Here is a 21,789-nt window from a genome sequence, read left to right as displayed (position 1 = left end):
GAAGCGGAACCGACCGAAGGGGCATCCTGATTCTATCTGGAGTCATCCCTATCATTGGCAGAATCCGATCGATCTTGCTTGCTCCGTTTTCGAGGTTGATTGACATTCCAGCCTCGGATCTGCGTCGGTCCCGAATTGGGCAGCGCCGCCGAAGATCCAGTCTCCTTGTGGTCGTAAAATATCGTCTTCAGTTCCGGCTTGTTGGGCCAAGTCCGATGGGCAGGCACCGGCGCGGGTTGCAGTTTTCGGTACTTGGCGTTTCCAGCATCATCGGGATGCTGAACTCCCAAGGGCGTTCCGGGTGGGCTCTGCCGAGACATGTGGCCAGAGATAGGAGTCCCATGGCCAAAGGTGGGAGACAGCACCTGCTGGTGCTGAGAGGCAAATGGCTGAGAGGGAGACGATCCCATGAACCCTTGCGGGTTGGGCAGTATCCTCGCCGAACCAAGAGGCTGCAGGGATGTAGCATGATGCAACTCTGGGTAGCCTCTGAAGCCACGAGCCGGCGCCGGGGTATAATAAGCGCTCATGCTCCTGTGTGGATTGGAGCGCATGCCTGCATCGTGCATGGATTCGTCTGGCATCGAGTGGTTGCGGCCACGAGGGGGGCGCAGGGGGGGCAGCGGCTCCGTGCTTGCATTGTGCGAAAAGGGGTTTCTGGAATGCGAGGCACCTGCGGCGGCGGAATGTGGCGGGTACTGATGCTTCATCGTATCAGCTGCCAGGGCGGAAGCCTGGGCCTGCTGGGGCCAGTAGAGCTGGTTACCGTACGATGGCGTGGCTGGCGCGGGTGCTTCTCTCGTGTACGACGGCACTCCTCTGGAAGGATAATCATGTTCCACGGGGCGAGGCGACTGAAAATGAGCATCGCGGTGGTCCTGAGGGGTGTAGCCAAGCGTTCCGAAGTACGAGTTTCGGTTCGCCATGGAATGACCAAGGGAAGGAAGCTGCGGTTGGAACTCGGAGGGCCTCGGCTGTGAAAGAGGTTGCATGATAGGATTCTGCGGTTGAACAGGGTGGCCACGAGGCTCTGCGCCCGTTAGACTGACGCTCCTAACCGAGGACACAGGGTTCGGCTCCCTTGGCTGGGCTGGCGTGTACGGCATTGAGTGCTCGTGGACGGCCGGCTGGTCGACCGGCGCTTTGTGTCCATGGGCAGTGATGGGGGCTGCGGGGGTCGCGGGGGTCGCGGGAGCCGTGGTGGCCGCCGTGGTGGCCGTGGTAGCCGTGGTGGCCATGGTGGCCGTGGTGGCCGTGGTGGCCGTGGTGGCCATGGTAGCTGCGGTGGCCGTGGTGGCCGTGGTGGCCGTGGTGGCCGTGGTAGCCGCGGTGGCCGTGGTGGCCGTGGTAGCCGTGGTAGCCGCGGTAGCCGCGGTGGCCGTGGTAGCCTTGATGGCCGTGGTGGCCGTGGTAGCCGGGGGAGCGGCGATCGCTGTGGGGGGCGCTGGAGTTGGGGGGGCGGCGGGAGCGGCAGGAGCAGCAGAAGCGGCGGGAGCGGAGGGCGCTTTGGGAACCACAGGAGCTTCTCCATCGCCATCGTGGTAGGCGGCATCAAGCGGGCGCGGTGCGACATGGCAGACCTCGGCGAGCACGTTGATCCTGAGCGGGTCATCATCCGGCGCGGCAGTAGGCTCCGGTTTGGAGGTGTAGATGTCGCGAATCGCATCATACCGCGGTGCCTTCGTGGTCGGGGTGCTGCGAGTGACGTCCTTGGCCTCCTCATAGGCCGTGGCATACGCCAGAACGGCCAGGCCCGATATGGCATCTTCTCCCCTAGGTTCGGTGACGACATCCTCGGCAGCTTCCGCGGGTTCCTCTGGCGTAGGTTTTCCCGGCTCAGACAGTTGGGGTGTGTGGAGGTCATCCTTGGCGGTTCCAAGAGACTTGGCACGAATTTCGGCGCCAGAGGCAATGAAATCGGACACTGCCATGTCCTCGGCGTCATAGCCCTCCCTCCTGCACAGCCGACGCAGTCGGGCACGCATGCGGGCTCTAAGCGGCGCCTCGTCGGCGCTACGCTGGTTCGTCGTGTCGAGGAAGGAGCGCGAGGAGAAGGAAATGCGGCCGGACGGCTTTCCGACGAAAAGAAGCGGTCTTCCCGGCAAGACGTAAGGCGAGGGTGGTTCCTGCTCGTTGCGGCTGGTTGGGAGGAAAATGCCAAGCGAAGGATGCAGTCGATGTTTTTCGACCAGCCTCTGGTCATAGTCTTCCGGTCCAAGAGTTGAGGAATCATAGTCGACCACTCTATGGTCGATGAATGCGTAGGGTCTGTTTGGCGAACCGCTCCAAGGGTTCATGGGCCACACTTTTTCGCCTTGCCTTTCCTTGTCGTTCTTGGAATCCCGGAAACCAATCTCGTGCGGTTCAAAGTCTTGGATGTTGGGAGCCATGAAGCGCCGGTGAAAGATTTGCTTCAAATCGCTCCTGTACTCGACGGAGCAAACGCCGTAGGCATCCTTGTCGGTGACGGTCCCTTTGGGTGCATAATCGCCATCGGGGGGGATCTCCAGCTGGGGGGTTCCGGGAGTGGAATCCTCCACATCGGGTGCCTCGGTCTCCCCGGCAGCCTCCTGAGCTGCAGCGAGCAGACCCTTGGCCGGAGCGGCATCGGAGAGGCTGGCCGCCGCCAGCCTCGCCGATGTACGCGTGGCCCTCTTGGGCGCGGGCTGATTGTCGACCTGATCCTGGGCCCTCCGCTTAGCAGTTCCAGCGTCGGCACCCTTGTTGCTTCTGGCCTCGCGGAGTGCGGCCGCCTTGTTGGCCTTTTCGTTCCTCAGCTCCTGCTCCAACTGCAGGCGAAGCTCCCACTTCTTGGTGCCCTCAACCCTGGCCGGGAAGGGAACGAGATGGCCGTCCTTGTACTCCTCGCAGAGGCCAAACTCGTCGAGATCATCATCCTCGACGAGCTTGTACTCGAAGCGCTCATCACGGATCTTTGGCAAGCAGATTAGCCCCGACGCCGACGAGAATGAGACTTCAGACCTGGGAGGCATCCCGAATTGGAGGTCCAAGACTTACATCGATCGGGAGACCCTTGTCATGCAGGGCCTCGAGGGTGCGAAGCCTGTTCAGCACTCCATCATAGTACCTTTCGCGCAGATCCTCTACTTGGTTCTGTGTCACGCAGTCAGTCTCAGTCTTGGTGTGGTTGTTTGCATCTCGTCGCCAACAAATACGACGATGTTGATCGGTAGAGCATGTGCAACAAGAAGTTTCGTTTGGGAACGAGGAGGAGAGGAAAGGAGAGGAGAAAAACGCAACGGGCAGGGTTGGTGTCACTAGGGATCGGTGTTGCAGGCATGGATTGGGGCTGGATGGGGGAAGGACTGGAGATGGATTGAGGATGAACTGGGGATGGATTGGGGATGGATTGGGGATGGATTGGGGATGGATTGGGGATGGGTGAATGGGTGGATGGATGGATGGATGGGGTGGATGAGATGGAGGGAGAAGAGAGTTCAGCCAGCATGAGGAAGGAACATACCTCATACTCGCCACGAATCGTCGCCTGCTCCATTTGCAGCGATCGATCGGCCAGCGTCGTGTCCCAGTCATAGCGTGTCGCTGAGACGGCGTTTGCGTTGCGCAGTCTCTCGTCCAGGTCAGCTTCGACGATTGCAGTTTCGTCATAGTCCTTGTGGGCATCTGCACGGCTCTTGAGGAACTCAATCGTTCTTCTCGCCAGCTCTCCCAAGGCGGGTTTGACAATGCCGACGAGGGCGTGGTAGTTGTCCTTGACGTGCCGGCCACGATCGTAGGCTCCTTGGGCCCGCGGATCATTGAGATTCTTGAATCTCCCACGCATGGAACTGCTGCCGTTGTTTTTGTCTTTGGCGATTCCGACCTTTGCTTTGCCACCACGGCCGCCACCACGACCTCTTCCGCCACGACCCCTTCCACGGCCTCGACCGCCTCGGCCGCCTCGGCCGCCCCGCGTCGATTGGGACTGCGAGGCGGCCGGCGACGGGGCCTCAACTGCCATGATCTATGAGGACGAGGGGTTTTCTCATGTATCTCCGCGGTTTTTTGCGGCTCGCGATGAAGAAAAGGGGAATGCGTGAGCGGTGGATGTGAAGGGGGACGGCAGGCTTCCTTTTGCTACAGCGATCTCTTTTTACGTAGCCGTGATGAGAGTGTGAGGAGTGATTGCGTGCTTGAGAAAGGAAGAGAGGGAGAGGGTGTTTGCGAGTGAGTACGTGTGTGGGTGAGTGTGTGGCAGGGTGAGGTGGGCGACTGCGTATGAGTAGACGGCAAGCTGGCTGGTGTTGACAGGTTGATGATAAGCGCAGCGGAAGAGAGCCAGGCGGCGGACGAGCTCCGACGCGTGTGTACAGAATGATTAAAAAGAGCAGCAGCGGTTTGCCAAGCAACAAAAGACGAAGGGAAGGGTATCGCGCAAAGGACAAAGAAGGCGCTCGCGCAAGTGCTAATGACTTTCGAAAGCTGTGGGTTAGGACAGCGAGAGTTGAAAAGTGAGGTTGCGGGTGGGCATGCAAGCGGATTCACCCTAGCCAGAGAAAGAGTTGTGTAAGAAGCGAGGGTGCGCTCCTGGGACTTTTTCGGCTGGCCGGCTGGCCGTGGGCTGGCAGACGGGTGGGCGCGCGGGAACAATGCTGGTACTAGTAGAAACAGTAGCAGCAGAATGCCCCAGCAGCGCCTGGCAGTACTGCAGCATTAGGAATGATTAATAGGACCCACCGAGGTGCCCTTCTACTTAAGTACCTACGAGTAGGTAAGTAATACGTGTAACGCCAACTTGTACTTGCGTCTACGAGAAGCCGAACATCGGGTGGAATGCATACCTCCTGTACATTGTAATATGCACACTGGCACTTTCGATCCTTTGTTGTCATCTGCTACTATTCCGAGGCACTTGCATGGCCTGCCCATCTTCCAAAGGCAGCAGGTTTCTAGCAATGCAATAGCAAGAAAGACTATCACTCGTTGGTAGTTTGTACCGGGTACTCTTTTCTCAGGGGCACCTGATACGGATACTTTGGCGCAAGCAATGTCGGCCTCATTCAACGGCAAAACGATGGGCTCGAGCCGTGCAATGGATACTAACATCATACCCTTTGTAATTAACAGGCACATCCACGTGCTCTTTGCTTCTAAAACCTTCTTGGGGCTTGGTCGACAATGGAAATACTGTACATTCCTCAGGGCAACGATGCGAAAAGCTCGCTCGCTTTTCCATCATCAAAGCAACACCAACCGAGTACGGGGGTGAAAGCGGCCTATAACAATCGAAATCTCCCATTTGCACTGCACATTCATGTATTTTCGTACCAGTAGTAAATCGCCATCTTCAAGCCCGCAACCCGCGGCTGTTGGTGGCTGGGTCGGATCAACCATCGATGTTGCGATCCACATCAGCGTCAGGGCGGTTGGTGAATGGAAATTTCCATCAATTCATACATTCATTGGGTTTCTTTCATGCTACAGAGGCTTTCAGTGCAGTCCAACCAGACGGATAGCGACTTTAAGAGGGCGCATCCATGCTATCGACCAGCTATTGCTTCGACCTTCCCGTCCATCAGTACACGCTCCGACATCTTTGGCCGAATGCCGCATCGCAGAACACGCCTGCGCGATAATTTGCACGGTATATGTTTCTCATGAGATGAATCACACCTATGGGCACCGTAGGTATATGACAAATTCGGTGGCAAAATGCATCGAGAGCAGCCTCTTCCTGGACGGACGCAGCGGCCATTAAGCGACAACATGGGGAGCCCAAAGTGTTATAAATACTGATCCGAATATAGACATAAAGATCTCGGTCGTTCAGAGAACGGTCAGCAATCAACTATGCGGTAAATAGACTGTGTAATGTAGGTATGGGATCAAAATTGCTTTCGTCGAGCATTTTCGCCAGCTTGGTCCCTGATCCTGTCTGGCATACAATTACGAATCGACGATTTCGGGAGTTGAGATGCCGGTTTCCCCACGTCAACTTTTGCACTTCCTGTATTCCGTACTTACTGAATGCGTAGATGTACTTACTGTATTTAAACCTGGTACACCTAAGTACACTTACTTGTAGGCACCAAGTACTCCACATACCAACGGCGAAAGTAAGTACATATTATTACTGCACAGGTTTCACAAGTACTGTCCTTGGTACAGAGTACTTACTAAATACATCTATCGCATACTTACTTTGGCGTATTAATTACTAACTCAGCAGTAACACTCCGTACTTTTTCTCCGTACGCCTACAACTAGATTACACCTACAGTACGGAAGTACACCTATAAGGTACGGAGTAGTTGTAAGTACTTAAGTACTTATACGGAGTACATACTTTCTTATACTTTAATGCGCAACTGCGAAATACTTTCTGTAAATGTACTTATGTAATCTCATCGATGCCTGAGCGTTCCGCTAAAGCTGACCCTGCCGCGCTAGTCTCAGTCTGTCACGGCCCGCAACGCGCACGTGAGCCGGATGGTGATCCGACAATATCCATCCAGCAAGAACCCGCAGCTGCATCGCCCAACACCAATTACAGAACATCTCAAGTGCAAATACTCTTGCACTTATACATACGCTGGCAAGAAGGACAGAGAAAGCATACGGCGTGTCTCATAGCTGTGTCGCACCAGAATGGCAAAGCGACGCAAGTTGGGCACCCAACTACAGAATGCCAAGTCCAAGCCTCTACTAGAAATTCATTCACGGAACAAGTCCAAACCAAAGACGAAGCAGAACCAGCCGAGGAAACAGCATAATAACCATCACCAACAACACCAGCAGAACGAGCAACCTATAATACCCTTCCAATCGGCAGACAGGATATTGCTCATTGGAGAAGGGGACCTGAGCTTTGCCGCTAGCATCGTCAAACATCATGGATGTGTAAATATCACGGCAACTGTGTTGGAGAAGGACCATGCCGAGTTGGTCGAAAAATACGCCGCTGCCGAGGCGAACATTGCGGCAGTCTTGAACGCCGAGACCGCCGAGACAGAAAATGGCGGCGACGGCAAAGACCCAGCATCCATCGGCGAGGAGGCAGACGACAGCGACAGCTCAGAAACAGGGCCCTCCCAGTCAAGGCCAACCCTCCGCCGAAGCAACAAAGTGCTCTACAACATCGACGCAACCAAGCTACCCCCATCCCTACTGCGACCGCCACACTTTGATCACATCCTGTTCAACTTTCCGCACGTCGGCGGCAAGTCCACCGACGTCAACCGCCAGGTTCGCTACAACCAGTCCCTCCTCGTCTCCTTCTTCGAGCGAGCCATTGCCGCTCTTTCTCCCCGCGGCTCCATCGTCGTCACTCTCTTCGAGGGCGAGCCTTATACCCTCTGGAATGTACGCGACCTCGCCCGTCACGCTGGCCTCGCCGTCGAGCGCAGCTTCCAGTTCCGGCCAGCCGCATACCCAGGATACCATCACGCTCGCACCTGCGGCATCGTTCGCAATCGAAAGGGCGACGTTGGCGGCGGCTGGAAGGGCGAGGAAAGACCCGCCAGAAGCTACGTCTTTCGGAGAAAAGACGAGGTGCAGCAGGCGCAGTCGGTGGGGAAGAAGAAACGGAAGAAGGGCAACGATGATTCTTCAAGCGACGAGGACTGAATAATATCGACATGAAATGCCTACATGTGCGCGCATCTTGCATCCATGGGCGTTCGAGACGATTTTCTTAGGCTAGCTCGGAAATATCGGCGTAAATCACTGGGAATCTATCTACCTTGAGCAGTATTCATACACATCTTGACGAAAAATGTCTACATATAAGTATATATATATCTTGACATCACCCTGTCCCAATATTTTCATGCATCCATCAAGGCAATAGGATCTCTAGAGGATATATCTTAGTACTGTTGCCGTCCTCATGCCAGCCCTCCATCCTGTCGTGAATTCTTTTTCCCGTCCGCGGCTACCCACAGCGGACCAGATAGCATGCGAACGCCGCACGGCGATGGACGCCTCAGGCAGGTCCCAACGCAGCAGCTTGATCGGTGTTCAAGATTGCAACCTCCGCCGGTAGCTCATCCTTCATGTCGATGCATTGAAGCCAGAAGCAACAGTTTGGTCCTCGCAACTGACCGTCGGTTGCAGCAGCGCGTTCCATCCTCGATGCTGAAGATGAGAAAAAGTGTTGGCGCAAAGGTCCTATGGTACAACGCCACCAAATGTCGCCATGTGTTTGTGTAGTATCGATGACGAAAATGGCAATGCCAGCTAGCCTGCGTTATGAAATGCCCATGCAGCTGTTCAAGGTTCAGCCCGTTTCCCCATCCAAGTCGACGGATGACAACCCATCCGGATGCCTGAATGCGGCTGCGCCGCATCGACGGACTGGATCGTGCAATCCTGTCGATCTCGAGCGGCAACAATGCCTTCGGTTGTCGAGCGCCATCATGTATCACGCCGTGAGGGTGATGCCTGTTCGCGTGTCTTCTGACACTTCCTCCATCTTGGTACTGTTGGCCTCGTCCTCAAGCCTCTGAGCCTCTTCGTTTTCTCTCATGAGCGCTTCCTCCTGTTCCTGTAGGTCTCGCTGTTCGTCCGTCATCCCCTCCCCCGGCGCCGACTCGGGCGGCGGAGGGGGCGGAGGGGGCTGGTGGGGTTTGTTCCCCTCCTCGGCTTTGACCCTCTTCATTTCAGGGCCTTCGGACGGCGTCGGGGCGGCAGATTCGACAAGGTCGGCGTCGCGCTTCCGCTTGCGATCTTGGCTATCGGGGGAGCCGGCATCGCTAGGCGGCGTATCGAGCGCATCGTTTCCGTCGTCCGCAGGCCCCAGGTCGTCCAAAGATGCGTCCTGGGAGGCGCCTTCTTCCAGGTGAGATGGCCTGTTCGAATCAAGCTTGTCCTTCGTGCCTCTCTGTTTCCGGTGTGCATCAAACTTTTCCACGGCGCGGCTCAAAAAGTCGGCCACGTACTTCTTGATCTTCTGCACCTGCTTCTCGCTCAACTTCACCGTCGGATCTTCGACTCTGTTGTTCTTGTAGTCCGATGCGACCAGCTTCTTGGCGATTTCTTTGCCCAATCTCTTCAGTTCATCCTTTGGTAATTTGTGGCGGAACTTGTCTAACACGTGCTTGACGGGTGGGAATACCTGCTTGTGGTCAGCTTACGTGCGCGCCAGCATACGGCCCATAGTCTGCAGGTCGGCTCACCGTATTTTCGTAAATTTTCATCTGCTTCTCGAGCGGTAAGGTTCTCCACTTGTCCCTCTTGGACTCCTTCGAAGGTGTCTCGACGGCCTCCTTGGGCTGCGAGGGCGTCTGTTTCGGGGTTCCTTCCTTGGTGACCCTGTCAATGATGCTTTGAATCGCGAGTTGTTCCTGCATAGCCTTGGAGGGGCCCCTCTGTGCGGCGTCGGTTGCCGGGAGCGTTGGTCGCTGCCAGGTCGTCATGCCGGATTTGGTGTAAAAGTAGGTGTTGCCTCGATCGTCCTTGGCGGCGAACCAGCCGTCCGGCAGGGGCGGGCGCCGCTGGCGCTGAGCGTTGAAGTAGAGCGAGTTGTTCCTCTGCGGCACGCTGCTACGCGGCCCCTTGGGTGCATCGATGGGGCGGGGCGATACCGTCTTGGGCGTCAGCTGAGCCGTATCCTCATCGCGAGGCTGGCCGCCGCGACGTTGCTCGTACAAGTTCTGGACGGGCGCGTTGGGGTCGACCTTGCGTCGTCGGATGCGATAGGCCACCTCCAGCTTGCTCCAATCGTCGAGCAGCTGCTTCGATCGCGAAGCGACAGCTTCATGCTCCGACTTGCCGAGGGACTCGATCGTCGTCTCGATGTTGGAATCTTGAATCTTGTTCCTCGTCAGGCGGGGGAACTTGTCCAAGATTTCGAGCACCTGCAGCACGACGTTGTGGTCCTCGATGAAGGTGTTGAGGCTCGTCTTGAGTATTTGATAGGCATGCATGCGAACGACGCAATGGATGACACGTTCCTCGTCGCATCGCTGTATGCGCTCGAGCAGCTTGACGGCGATCCACTTTTCCTTGCATTGCATGAGGGCGGCCATGACCTTGCGGGCGTCGTCGTCGTCGAGGCTGCGCGGCTGGATGCTGTTGACGTATTCCTCGTCGTCCTCATCCGGGCGCTTCTTGCGAGGCTTCTTGGCCACGGCCGTGTCCCAACCATCCGAGTCGTCGATGCCGAGGGCCTCGACGATCGCTGCCGGCAGCTTGGTGGCGCGCTCCGTCTGCGTCTTGCCGCCGATGAAGCCCACGCAGTTCGGCTCGGCGCAGTAGCATGGTTGAGGGTCGGCGCCGTAGCGGTCAACGTTGTAGTTGAAGACGAGCTCTTCGCCGGCGCGGATGCTGCGCAAGGCGAATATGCCCATGCGAAGCTTGTCGCCGACGACCCACTTGTCGACGTAGCAGTTGGGGCTGCAGGAGTGGTTGCAGAAGCGGCCGAGATTTCCCTTCTTGGTTGCGTCGACAAACACGCTCTTGTTGAGAGACATGAAGTAGAAATGCTTGATGCCCTCGTTGTCATACTGCAGCATGCGCCGCCGGAAGGTTGGCTCGTTGATGACCTCGCCAATGTACTCGTAGATGAACTCGTTGGCGTGAAGTTGGACGTCGGCACGGAGGCCGAAGCCCTTCTTGGCCGTCCTGATGACGGAGACGCTGCCCCATTGCTTTCTCTGGAATCTCTGGTTGTGGCAGCCGCCGCTGCAGTTTCCGGTGTCGGCGCTGCACTCCATCTTGGTGGCGCGGTTGATGCAGTCGGAGTCCTCGCCGCAGGCGGCATTCTCGCCATCACCTAGCGAGTCGAGGGTCAGCATTCACGCGGCGGTGTGGAGTGCGGAGAGATCGCGTACGCCATTCTTCTCGACAGTCGCAGTCGAGAGCATCGTGGTCTGTGGAGCCCAAGTTTTTGGACCCGTACAGACAGTCAGGGATGACTTGGAAGGTTTTGCAAGAATCCGAGGTTGCGTCGGGAAGATGATCGAACAGCTGGGGCTCGCGGTTCGCCAACTTTTGTGAGGATTTGCGAGACAGAGTAGGGGGCTTCGAGGAGACGGGGGCGGAGACGGAGATGGATGTGTCGGCATCGTCGGTGCGCGATTTCAAACCGTTGAGCGAGGCCGAGGGAGACGGGGAATGGCCATTCGTCGCGTAGGGAGTTTGCATCGAGCCTCCGTGATCCATGCCGGCCAATGGACCATTGGCCGCGCCCACCTCCAGCTTGACCATGCTCATCGTGTGTGTGACGGAGTCGTCATCCTCCATTAGAACATTTGGTATCAGTGAAATCGGCTGTGCAGGCTGAAATAGGTCGTTTGGTTCACTGCCTAGACGAAGCGGAAAGCGCGCGAGGAAGCGGCAGATTGGTAGATTGCACCTGGGTTGCAGGGGGGGCTCGGAAGTCACCGAGGTCGCGAGATGCTGGTGCACGATGAAGGACGAACCATGCGCAGCGCACACGTCCAGCAGGGGGTCGAGAGGACAGGAAGCGTGGCGAGCGAGAAAAAGAACGGAGCACGACGGGTTGAGGAGATTGAGGTTGTGAATCGGCGTGCATATGACCTTGCACCCGTCAGCTTGAAGGCGCGGGAGATCCGAGGGTGAAGGTCGGAATGGTGATGGAAAAGAGACGAGGTCGAGTTATGCGAAGTTGTCGCCTTTGGTAAGCGCCTCCGTCCTCCAACTTCCTTGCACCAGCTGCTGCCCAGGGGGGGGGGGGGGGGTCCGGGTCTAGCTTGGTGCTTGTGGGAACTGGAAGCAATCCAGTTGGCCTCCCTATAATCCAGTAATAGCAGGTGCCCGTGCCAGAGGAACGGCGCAGATGACGGAACATTTTAAGTCCCGATAGCCGGTTCCCGGTTGCGTTGACCGAAGTAAGTACGCCGTACTATTCCTACTGTATTACTTATACGGAGTACTCCGTATTACTGTGGACGTGCATGTACAAGTAACAGTACTTACAACTACTGTACGTGTCGGTGTACGTACATGTATACTTACAACCACTCCGTACTCCGTACAAGATGTTGTTGGTATTAATACCACGTCAGAAGTTCCTTTCATACAGTACAGTACAGTAAAGTACTCCGCACAACCCATATAAATGCACGGAGTACTCCGTAGGCCGTAATACCGTGTACACTCTTTTCTGAACGTCGTGCTGACCTCAACCTCACGATTGCCTTCTTCCACCAGGCGGTTGAACCGCAAATTCCCATCATGCTTCGTAGCCTTGGGCATATGTAAGAGAATCACACGCTCCAAGTGACTCCATCCGTTCGTTGTTGTTTTTTTGCGTTCTTGTGATTCGCGCTCCAAAGATGGGTGTCCCAAACTCACAACCAGCCAACGCCAAAACCAGGGATCCCCTTTCACGACCTGCATGATCCTGGCTTCCGCATCTGCAGCCATTCTTCTTGCAATGCGAGTACATCGTATGGCAGGGCACGCGGTGCATTGGTCGGCATTCGGCTCGGCCCCGCAAGCCAACGACATGACGAACTGCAGGCATGATACAACCATGATCCTACTTTTCCAGTGCAGTCCAGCATATACTCTCCGAACTTGCATGACGTTAAAGTGGCCACACTTTGGGATACTTGTGCACCTCTCGCGGGCAGTCCCTTCTAGCCTTTGCAAGCGTCTCCGTTGCCTTCACATCCATAATTGGGCTCATCGCAGTGCGCCGCCAGGACCCTTGGAGAGTTGAGTCACTGCTCGCCGCCGCAAGCGGTGTCATGACCTCTCAGGGCCATAACCTGCCGCGATCCATTCACTACACCGATCCCTTCTTGCTTCTGATCTGCCATGTCGACTCATTCAATTATTCGCGGCACCATCGGATGAAATCGCTGTCCGCCACCCTCGCTGTTGCCGGCTCCATGTTGAAGCATACACCTGCGCGGAAATCGTGGCTTTGATGGCTTGATTCCTTAGCCGCCACCTTCTGTGCTGTCAAGAAGCGCGTTGGTCAAGATAAAATATCGGAACGCCATATGCTACCGCAATCGAACTGAGCTAGTATCCTGTTCCTCTCGTGCTCACGGTGTGTCAGGAGTCATCCGCAGCTATTCAATGGCCCGGCCGCGATGGGCATGCTTTCTATATTACTCGGATAGCACATCGGACTCCGAGAGTTGACACCCAGAATCAGATATTGTCATGGGCAACTTGTATCATGAGGAACTACAATACTCGTCACAACTACGACGCACTGACCTAATCTCGTGGGCTTGCCGTCGACGGCAGTAGGACAGAAGCATACTGATATAATACTATAGCAGTTGGGACGTTTTTCTCTTTGAACTTGCTCATTGTCTCAAACATTTTGAGTGGAAATATCGACGTCAACAGACTCGGTCAGTTAGTCGGCCTTGATGAAACAGGGAGCGAGCCGTGGCTATGATATTGAATAAATCTGGTGTGAGGGTCTGGGGATCCAAGAGCACACGTGTACTCCGCGATTCTATTGGGTCCGTCCAGAGTGCACGCGGGCAAAATTGATTTGCTGCAGTCGTTTAGCCATGCTACTCGGACATCTCGTTCAGCAAGCACCAACACACCACTGTGGCAAGCACCATCAATTTTCCGTACATACCATTCTGGTGATAAGTAAAGGGTATTTTCGTCATATATTAGTAGTCTTTTTGTTAGGTTGAAGGCTTGGGGACATGTACGGCTTGGAGAATTGGTGAAGGAAGGTGGGGCGTTCGGGCTTGCCAGCTCACTCTGCAGGTCCTCGACCGAACCTATTCGCAGGAAGGAGCGAGTCCATAAAATGACGGTCGCCACCTTGACGCCTCGCCCTACTATATCACTGCCTTCTATCTCCAAGAAATTCCAATGCCTGCTTGAGTTTTTCGCGTGTGAAAAGCATCCATCAGACGTCGACAGGCGTTTCTTGCCCCGATGGCACCGCTGTGAGCATCGGCTTTCAAGTTGTTCGAGTCCCGCTACTGAGTCGTCGCGACTCCACTTCTCCGATCCGAAGTTACCCTGAATGTTCACAAGAAGTTTCTTTGCCTCCATCTTGACGGTGATTCTGAAGTGCAAGCAAGTACATATTGATTTACGACTAACTCATTATAGCCCTCTCAACTCCACAAACTCGATCAATAGGCGGTCAGTGCTGAGCCGAGGTCCTATTATTGCTGAACGAATCAATGGGCACAGCCTCATCTGCCGGGTAACGTGGTTTCCCAGCGGTATGCAGGAGAGTGCCAACACGTGCAATGTGCGTATCCACTGCCGGCTGGGGACGATGCTGAATCGAGAGTTTATTCTGCGACTGCTTTGGATAGGTTTCGCTTCCTCTCGAGTCTCGAATACAGCTGGTGAGTCTTAGCAGCCGCTGCATGACGCCAGCGCGGTTGGTCGAGACCGGCACCCAACATGCAACTCGAAGACCGACAGGCTCAGCCAGTGCAAAACTTGCCTGGTCAAGCGTCATGTCATGTGTGGCGGGTAAGACATTGACATGGTCAGGCGATCCATTGCTGGCTCCGGATTGGTTCCCATTGCCGGAGTACAACGTAACTGCACGTCACCGAACGGAATAGGCGTTGATGCGCTTGACTCTGCACCGTTACGACATTGAGTGTATCCCACAGACCCAACTGGCTTACAGGACTGAGGATCGATCGAGGACGGGCCACCCTCTCAGGCAACCACCACGACGCCATAGGCGAGCCTGGAGCAGTATGAATACAGCGGGGAGACGTCTGCTTTAGTCTGCATTGCTCGGTACATCGTTTGTGAAAGAGTGGTGTGTGACATGCTGGCTGGTTGTCGTTTGATTGGGGTCACGATGAGCTAACGCATGTCCAAGATGCAAATCAGCGTTCGCCAACTTCGGCCCCTCGGCAATGATTGCCTGTCAACTGTACTCTTAACTGCAACAGTTGCCCCAGTCCTGCTGGCACGGACCGACCGATGCACTCGCCAGATTGATGCGGCTTTTTCTCCTGGCATTCTGCATCTCCTCGAAGCGCCGCCATAAACTAACAACCGCAAAGTCATACATTGAGATACGGACCGAACCGCCTGCGTCCTCGGCGTTGAACCGTGAACCGGAGCGAGCTGCCCCCCTCCGATCCGATCGGCATCGGAAATAACGCCCTCTGTCGTGTTGAGTCCTTCAGGGTTTCGACGATACCGCTGGCCCATGCTGCTATTGTTGCACTTTGTCTTGCGCTTTGGCAGACGAGCAACGAGTGGAATTGTTCACCGAACCCGCCCACATTGGAAGAACTGTGACTCTTTCAGGTATTCCCTCCGTTGTGGCCGCTCAGTTGTCGCCGCCTTGACTTCTGCAGTCATACACGCCACACATCTGTCGGCAAAACTCGTGTGACGGATCGTTGTGCGACAAAGCTGTTATTGTAGGTACTCGCTATCGACCTGCCAGTAATCCATCATTCATCTATTTACAATGCTAGACCGAACCAACCCGCTGTTGATCGGACGAACTTGGTCAAATCTCGGCCACTGACACCAAGCCCGGTCGAGTGCCGTTTTGGTCCCTTCGCAAACAAAGTGACAACGAAGTCGCATCCCCTGCCCCCGGCCTTGCTCCATACAACTTGTGCCTGGATCACTTCGCCCGCTGCGGACAATGGTAAGGTAGGCGGCCTCCGATCACCGGTTACCATCCATGCGGTAAACACCTCCCATGACATAATTTAAGGTCGATGCATCCCCGCCGGCGACAAGCTGGCCCCCCATTTGGTACGCTAGACATTCATATTTGTCACAGCTGGACCGCGTGCTGCTTTGCTTCTATTTCAGTTCGACATCACGTATCGTCATACTCATATTCATCTGCGTCCTCGTCTTTGTATCTTGACGCCAAAACACCGCATTGAACCCCATGGAGATTGCCAATAAGCACCCAATTCACTCACTCTATGGCCGTTAGAAAGTCCGCGCGCCTACTGCGACGCTTGGGAGGCTTGTACGCCCATCCAATGAAAACAATAAACTGATTTTCTACCGGGCTGGATTGGGGGGGAAAAGTCGGCAACATCGTTTCCCTGCCTCCTGACACCGTCTCGCCTCTCGGTTACTTTCTCACTATATCTCATTAGTTTTCACTAGCCAACAACTACAAACACCCGTTCCCCCTGTCGGCAGGTCGTAACGAATCACTCGCCACCAGCTGGTCGAGCATCCCCCAACATCCGGCAAGACGCTCGTTGCTCGTCTTCGCCTTGATCGCGGCAGTTTCGACTCATAGGCATGGCCAAGTAAACTGGTGCTCTTTCGCATCCTCCGATTCATGATACATAGGCCTCTCTTTTAATCCATCTACGTATCCTTTCCACTCCTTGATCCTGTCTGAGCGGCCCCATTCGCATCATGGATCCCTCGCCCTTTACACTTGACGAAAGGGTTGGTAACGACTTCTTCCTCCCTTTTGACCCCTTTCCTGTGCTGATTCTTCTTAGCGGTTTGTTTTGGCCGAGGTAATTAAGTCAAGCGCCGTTGATATTGATGTGTTGTCCACCTTTATCCGAACGAACAACATCACACCCACGTGGATGAACATGCAACTGCCGCACGGTATACCAATGCACCACCACCTTCGAACTAATCTCAACGATGTTGACCAAAGTCGTTAGGCCGAAACATGAATCAGTGTATCCAAGCCGTACGGAGCCTGTCAGGTACCTCTTGTCCGCAAAATGGCCCATCGACGAAGAGCCCGGGCGAGTCACAGGGAGACGTTATCGGAGAGGCCATGATACATCGTAGCCTTTGTCAACCACCGACTTTGTCCACATCGAACTCTGCTGGTGTGCCAAAAGAAAGATTACTGGCCAATATTGCCCCTCGACCAACAAGTGGCAGTATCGAGAATTCTACCAACGCAACAAGCCATGAGAGACGTAAACTAACGAAGAAGCGGGGTCGTCCCTCCAAGGCAGACATGGCAAAGAGAGATCTCAAGCCGAACCTCCCTCAGTTCATCGCTCCTCGACCGCCTCATCAGATGACGGGTTATCAAGCGATCCTTCCAGCGACCAGTCGTCCTCAAGATCCTCCGCATACTGTATCTCGTGCAGCGTCTTTGACGTCTCACTCATCCCCTTCTGATGACTTGCGAGACAAAAAGCGACGTCGAACTGGCACATCCAACTCAGGACTGAGGTGAAGTACCGGTGAAAGCAGCTAATGGTGCAGCCACCTTATTCGCACCGAGACAGTTGCCAGCGATGTAGGAGTGAAGCTAAGGGTGGCAGTGTCCCAAGCGGGCGATTCGTGCCAGTTGGCCGACGAGGAGGGACAAGGAGGCATCGGAATAGCATACAGCATTCGCTAGATCCAGGGCGGCACAATGAAATGCAGTTGGGCCAAGGAACTTTACGAGCTTTGATAGGCAACCGCTCGTGCTCGAGAAGCGGGCTGGACTTGGGCCATTTTGCGCTACGCACAGCTGGGGATACAAATTCAGGAATGAAATCAATGTGAATGGCCTTGTCAATTATCCGCGCTCCTATATTTTATGGTCAAAAAATTCGTGGGCTAGGCATCCTCAAGCCGTCTCCCGACCTCACCCGGCGGACAGGCTCATGTAGCTGCATCAGCAAAACAGGAGCACAGCCCCCAGACGGATGATGCTGCAGATACAATGGCCTCCATCACAAGCTCACGGTGACCCCCCAGGGATCACCGTCTCCGGTTCTGGCATCGTGGCAAGTCGGCCTACAGCGCCTTGACAATCTTCTCCATGGCGTCGATCAGTATGTCAGCATGATGCTGCTGGAAGGTCAACATAGGACGCAGGCGCACGGCGGTGGTGCCGCTGCCACCAATGTTGACGCCGAAGGACTTGGCCTTGGCGAGGAACTCGTCACGCTTGGGGTTGTCGAAGGCAATAAAGGTGCCCTGCCCCTTGCCTCGCAGGTTCTTGAAGTGCTCAGGATACTTCTGGGCGAGACCCTCGAGCTTGGTGAAGAGGTAGTTGCCGACCTTGGCCGTGTGGTTGACGAGGTCGTGCCGGTCGATCTCGTTGCAGATGCCGCGGAAGAGCAGGGCCTTGGCAGGGTCGCCCATCCAGGTGTTGAACTGACGATAGGGTTTGTTGGGCCGCAGGGCCTTGGTGCGGTAGTAGTAGCCGGCCGTTTGGGCCTTCTTGGAGAAGGTGACCATGTCGGGAGGGTCTTGCAGGTTCCAGTGCTCGTGGGCCCAGAATTTGCCGGTGGCGCCGATGCCGGTCTGGACCTCGTCGGCGATGAGGAGAACGTCGTGCTTGCGGGTGACCTCGCGGAGCTTCTGGAAGAAGGCCGGGCTCGCGTGATTGTCACCACCCTCGCTCTGGATGGGCTCGACGATGACGGCGGCGGGAGGCACGCGCCAGGTCTTGATGAGTTGCTCGACCTCGTCGATGCTGGCCTGCTCAGCCTTGGCATTCTCCTCGGCGTGCTGTTCGAGGGGGTACTTGAGCTGGGGGAAGGTAGCCTGAGGCCAGTCGAAGGCGGGGATGTCGATCTTGTGGATGGGCTTGGAACGGGTGCAGGAGAGGGTGCCGAAGAGCCGACCGTGGAAGCTGCCCTTGAAGGAGAGGATGGAGAGGTTGGGGGACCCGGGAGCCTCGTTGCGCATGGCGGATTCGATCTCCTCGGGGGTGAAGTCGACATCAGGGCCGCCTCGCTCGAGCTGTCGACGGTACATGAAGGCGGCCTTGAAGGCAATCTCGTTGGCGTCGGAGCCGGCCATGGCGGTGTAGACGTTGTCGAAGCCCTTGGGGGCATACTTGAGGATACCGGTCTTCAGGATGGAAGCCCAGGTGTGAGAGGGGAAGTTGCCGAGGGCAGGGCGGTTGATGATGGCGTCGACCATCTCGGGGGACTTGGCCACCTTTGCCAGCTCGGGATTGTTGTAGCCGACGGGGATCGAGGCGATCTGGGCGTAGCTGGTTGGTTGAAAGGTCAGCAAGGACGATGGAAAAGGCAGGGAAGGCAGAAAAAAGGTGGCAGGCAAGACGGGGGGACATACACGTCTAAGAGCATGTTGCCATCCGGGTCAGCAATGTAGTTGCCGACGCTCTTGGTGTAGTCGACCATCATGTTCAAGCTCCGCGTCTCGAAAGATTCGGTCAGCTCCTTGATGTGCCTCGTGCTTTCCGGCCCAGGCAACGACTTCGTCTTGAGGATCGGCCCCGCAGGCTCGTCCTTGTGGAAGGGCTTGACGGCAGCGAGGCGGTAGGCGCCGACGGTGGTGAAGGGGCGGGCGGGTGAGACGACTCGCGCGGCCATGGCAGGTCGCAGGGCGGCCTTGGCGGCACCAGCGGCACGGAGGGCGGCCGGCATCGCGATGTCGGGGACGGGCCGCGGCGTAGCTTGGTAGCAGCTGTGAGGGGGGGGGGGGGGGGGGAGGGACGAGGCAAGTTGATGTAAGTGCTGCGGCGAAGGGTGGAGACGTGGATGTGAAATCGAACGTCCGCGAGCGCAGCGATGATGATATACGAGTGACCCGGGATGCGATTAGGAGGACAGCAGCACAAGAGGCCGGATGGGGAAGAGGGAGGGAAAGAAAGAAAGAGAAAGTAGGAGGAAGGTGGAAGGAGGGCGAAGAAGGGCGAAGGATGGCAAGGGTTCGTGGCGAGGATGGCGAGGCTCGTGCCTTTTTATCAGCCACAACCCCAACGAACCGATGGAGTGACCTGCGGAACGACTTGCAGGGAAGGACGACAAGGGCGGCGCGATGTGTGGGGGACCCTTGGTACCTGGGGGTGGGGCGCCGGAAGCTCTGTGGAGGGTTCCACCCACTGGAATCTGCTTTTGCCGCGGCGCGGACGTGCAGCTCGGATACCGGGGGGGAGCACGCCGCGGGACGTTGGCTGGCTGGGTGGTAGCGGGTAGCACTCACTCGTACTCGAGCACCTAGGGGTTGGGGGTTGGTGGGTTGACGGATTGGCTGTCAGCCGCACATGTGTATTATTATATACATTACCATGCTCAGCGGCGTTCTGCGGCAGTACTTGCAAGTGCACAGCTACGATACATGTGCGGACGTACCTCACTTACAGTACAGTACTGTACTTACAGTGCAGTCAGTACCGTACTTACAGTGCAGTCAGTACCGTACTTACTTGCAGGTACCATGCGAATTCGGAGCACAAGATATGAGTACTTCCTGCACAATACTTGCACATCAGTATTCCGTACTGCAGCCTGATTGTACTCCGTACAGTAACCCCGATACACGTGCTCCGTACTGTACTGTACTTGCATGTCAAGTGTACTCCGTACCCGTACACACTATTACTCCGTACTCAAGCGTCATATTATCTATGCGGGTGCACGGAGTGCATGTGTACTGGTACTTGTGGCAGCAGCATTTTTCGCCAGCGATGAGGCGCCATGATGAAGCCAGACCTGCCACACGATGGCCGGCGTACAGTACGCGTACGAACTAGTACTACTATGGACGAGTCTGAACGCAGATGCATTCTGGCACGTATCGGCTTTGCAGTAGCATGAAGCCGCCTCAACAACATACCCATTTGGCGGTCAGTGAGTAACGGCGGAAGACGTGAAAGCCAGCGGTGTCGCACAAGAGAGGGCGGGCGGTGACGGTGGGTGCCAGCCCCGACCTCGGCGCGTTTTCCCCACATTTCGCTGCAACCTCGCCTTTGGATTGTGTAAGTACTTTAAGTACACCTTAGCTTGTACGGAGTACAGTAATAGTTAGTTGTAGTTCGACAAGTACTTGTACTCGCACTGTTGTGAGTTAGTACGGAGTACAGTACCAGCAAGTAATAATACCAATACCACCCAATGTAGAGCTACAGTACGTAAAGCCGAGACAGGTTCAGAAGAAAAAACGCTGCCTATACGAATGCTACGTGAATTTGTTCCCGATGCTCTACGACATCTCCCCTGCCCTCCCCTCATCCCTGCGTCTCCATCCTGACCGGACGATCGCCTGCTTCATTTGGGCACGCCTGCACTCCGTACGGAGCATGGAGAAGCTTGCCCATCATCCGGCGCGCCAGACGGCACGAAAAGCCCCTCTTTCTGCGGACGCTGAGCGAAGTACTTTGATCGCTACGTGTTCGGCGCGACAAAAAAATATAGGGCCAGCCATGAACGCCGTGGAACATTTTCTCCGCGTGGGCGAGCCTCGATGGGTTACACCCGTGCCTGGGATACCGCCTAGGACGTACAATATCAATAATACACGTATGGGTACAGTGTGTGTACGGAACACAAGTACGGGACCAACATGTGCAACTCTCCATAAGCCTGCGCGTTCGTGTACTGATACGTGTGTGGAACAAGTAACATCCTTCCAAGTACGCCTGCCGGTAAGAGTAGAGAAAGCACCGTAAAGTAGTACCAAGTAAGTACACTGTACTGGTACCTTGTCACGAGAAGAACGAGAAATACCACCGCGTACTTACGTGGATAAGCAGAACGTCGGTGCACGTTGGCGCAGGTACCTGCGGTCGTGGCCAAAGTCGTCCCGTCCGGGACCCGTGGACTCCGTCAGCGCTTCGGAACCGGACTCCGGACACCGCCGTCTCACCACACCACCTCCGCCACTGCCGGCTGCTTTCAATCTGCCATCGCTCAAGCAATAGAAGCAATATTAATTAGCATGACCACATGTGCACCTTACCTACTTGCTCGCGCACATAATTGTACGCACGATTGGTCGATGCCCAGTCATTCCCACAGTTTTGGCTTCGCTTCGTCGGTGCATATGGAGATGCTCCTCGTCGGTGGCTTTGACGCGAGATGCTGCGCAAGCATCAATAAAATCAATTCGTACGAGCCGCCCCCTCATGCGCCTGCCCGCACCCGAGCTCGCGAACACACGCTGGCTAGCCATTCAGCAACCAAC

The 21,789-nt window shown here is 55.8% G+C and overlaps 4 protein-coding genes across 4 annotated transcripts; 1 reads left to right on the top strand and 3 right to left on the bottom strand.

Moving 5' to 3' along the window:
- Window positions 1–32: 32 nt before the first annotated feature.
- DCS_02587 (uncharacterized protein) lies at window positions 33–3,982 on the bottom strand (the record flags this gene model as incomplete). Its single annotated transcript, XM_040799914.1, has 3 exons — window positions 33–2,933; window positions 3,019–3,114; window positions 3,485–3,982. 3 exons carry the CDS (start codon window positions 3,980–3,982, stop codon window positions 33–35), a joined length of 3,495 nt encoding a protein of 1,164 aa, XP_040660797.1.
- A 2,627-nt stretch (window positions 3,983–6,609) lies between these two features.
- On the top strand, window positions 6,610–7,587 carry DCS_02586 (uncharacterized protein; the record flags this gene model as incomplete). The annotated part of the gene is made up of 1 exon (XM_040799913.1): window positions 6,610–7,587. The coding sequence occupies one exon, from the start codon at window positions 6,610–6,612 to the stop codon at window positions 7,585–7,587; it is 978 nt and encodes a 325-aa protein (XP_040660796.1).
- Window positions 7,588–8,383: 796 nt separating this feature from the next.
- DCS_02585 (uncharacterized protein) lies at window positions 8,384–11,205 on the bottom strand (the record flags this gene model as incomplete). Its single annotated transcript, XM_040799912.1, has 3 exons — window positions 8,384–9,076; window positions 9,138–10,735; window positions 10,794–11,205. The coding sequence occupies 3 exons, from the start codon at window positions 11,203–11,205 to the stop codon at window positions 8,384–8,386; spliced, it is 2,703 nt and encodes a 900-aa protein (XP_040660795.1).
- A 6,438-nt stretch (window positions 11,206–17,643) lies between these two features.
- DCS_02584 (4-aminobutyrate aminotransferase) lies at window positions 17,644–19,250 on the bottom strand (the record flags this gene model as incomplete). The annotated part of the gene is made up of 2 exons (XM_040799911.1): window positions 17,644–18,853; window positions 18,937–19,250. The coding sequence occupies 2 exons, from the start codon at window positions 19,248–19,250 to the stop codon at window positions 17,644–17,646; spliced, it is 1,524 nt and encodes a 507-aa protein (XP_040660794.1).
- Window positions 19,251–21,789: the final 2,539 nt, after the last annotated feature.

This window comes from Drechmeria coniospora, chromosome 01 (genome assembly GCF_001625195.1).
Source record: "Drechmeria coniospora strain ARSEF 6962 chromosome 01, whole genome shotgun sequence".
In the NCBI taxonomy this organism is placed as follows: domain Eukaryota; kingdom Fungi; phylum Ascomycota; class Sordariomycetes; order Hypocreales; family Ophiocordycipitaceae; genus Drechmeria; species Drechmeria coniospora.
Note: the sequence above shows the minus strand (reverse complement) of the source record. Positions and strands in the feature narration are given on the sequence as shown.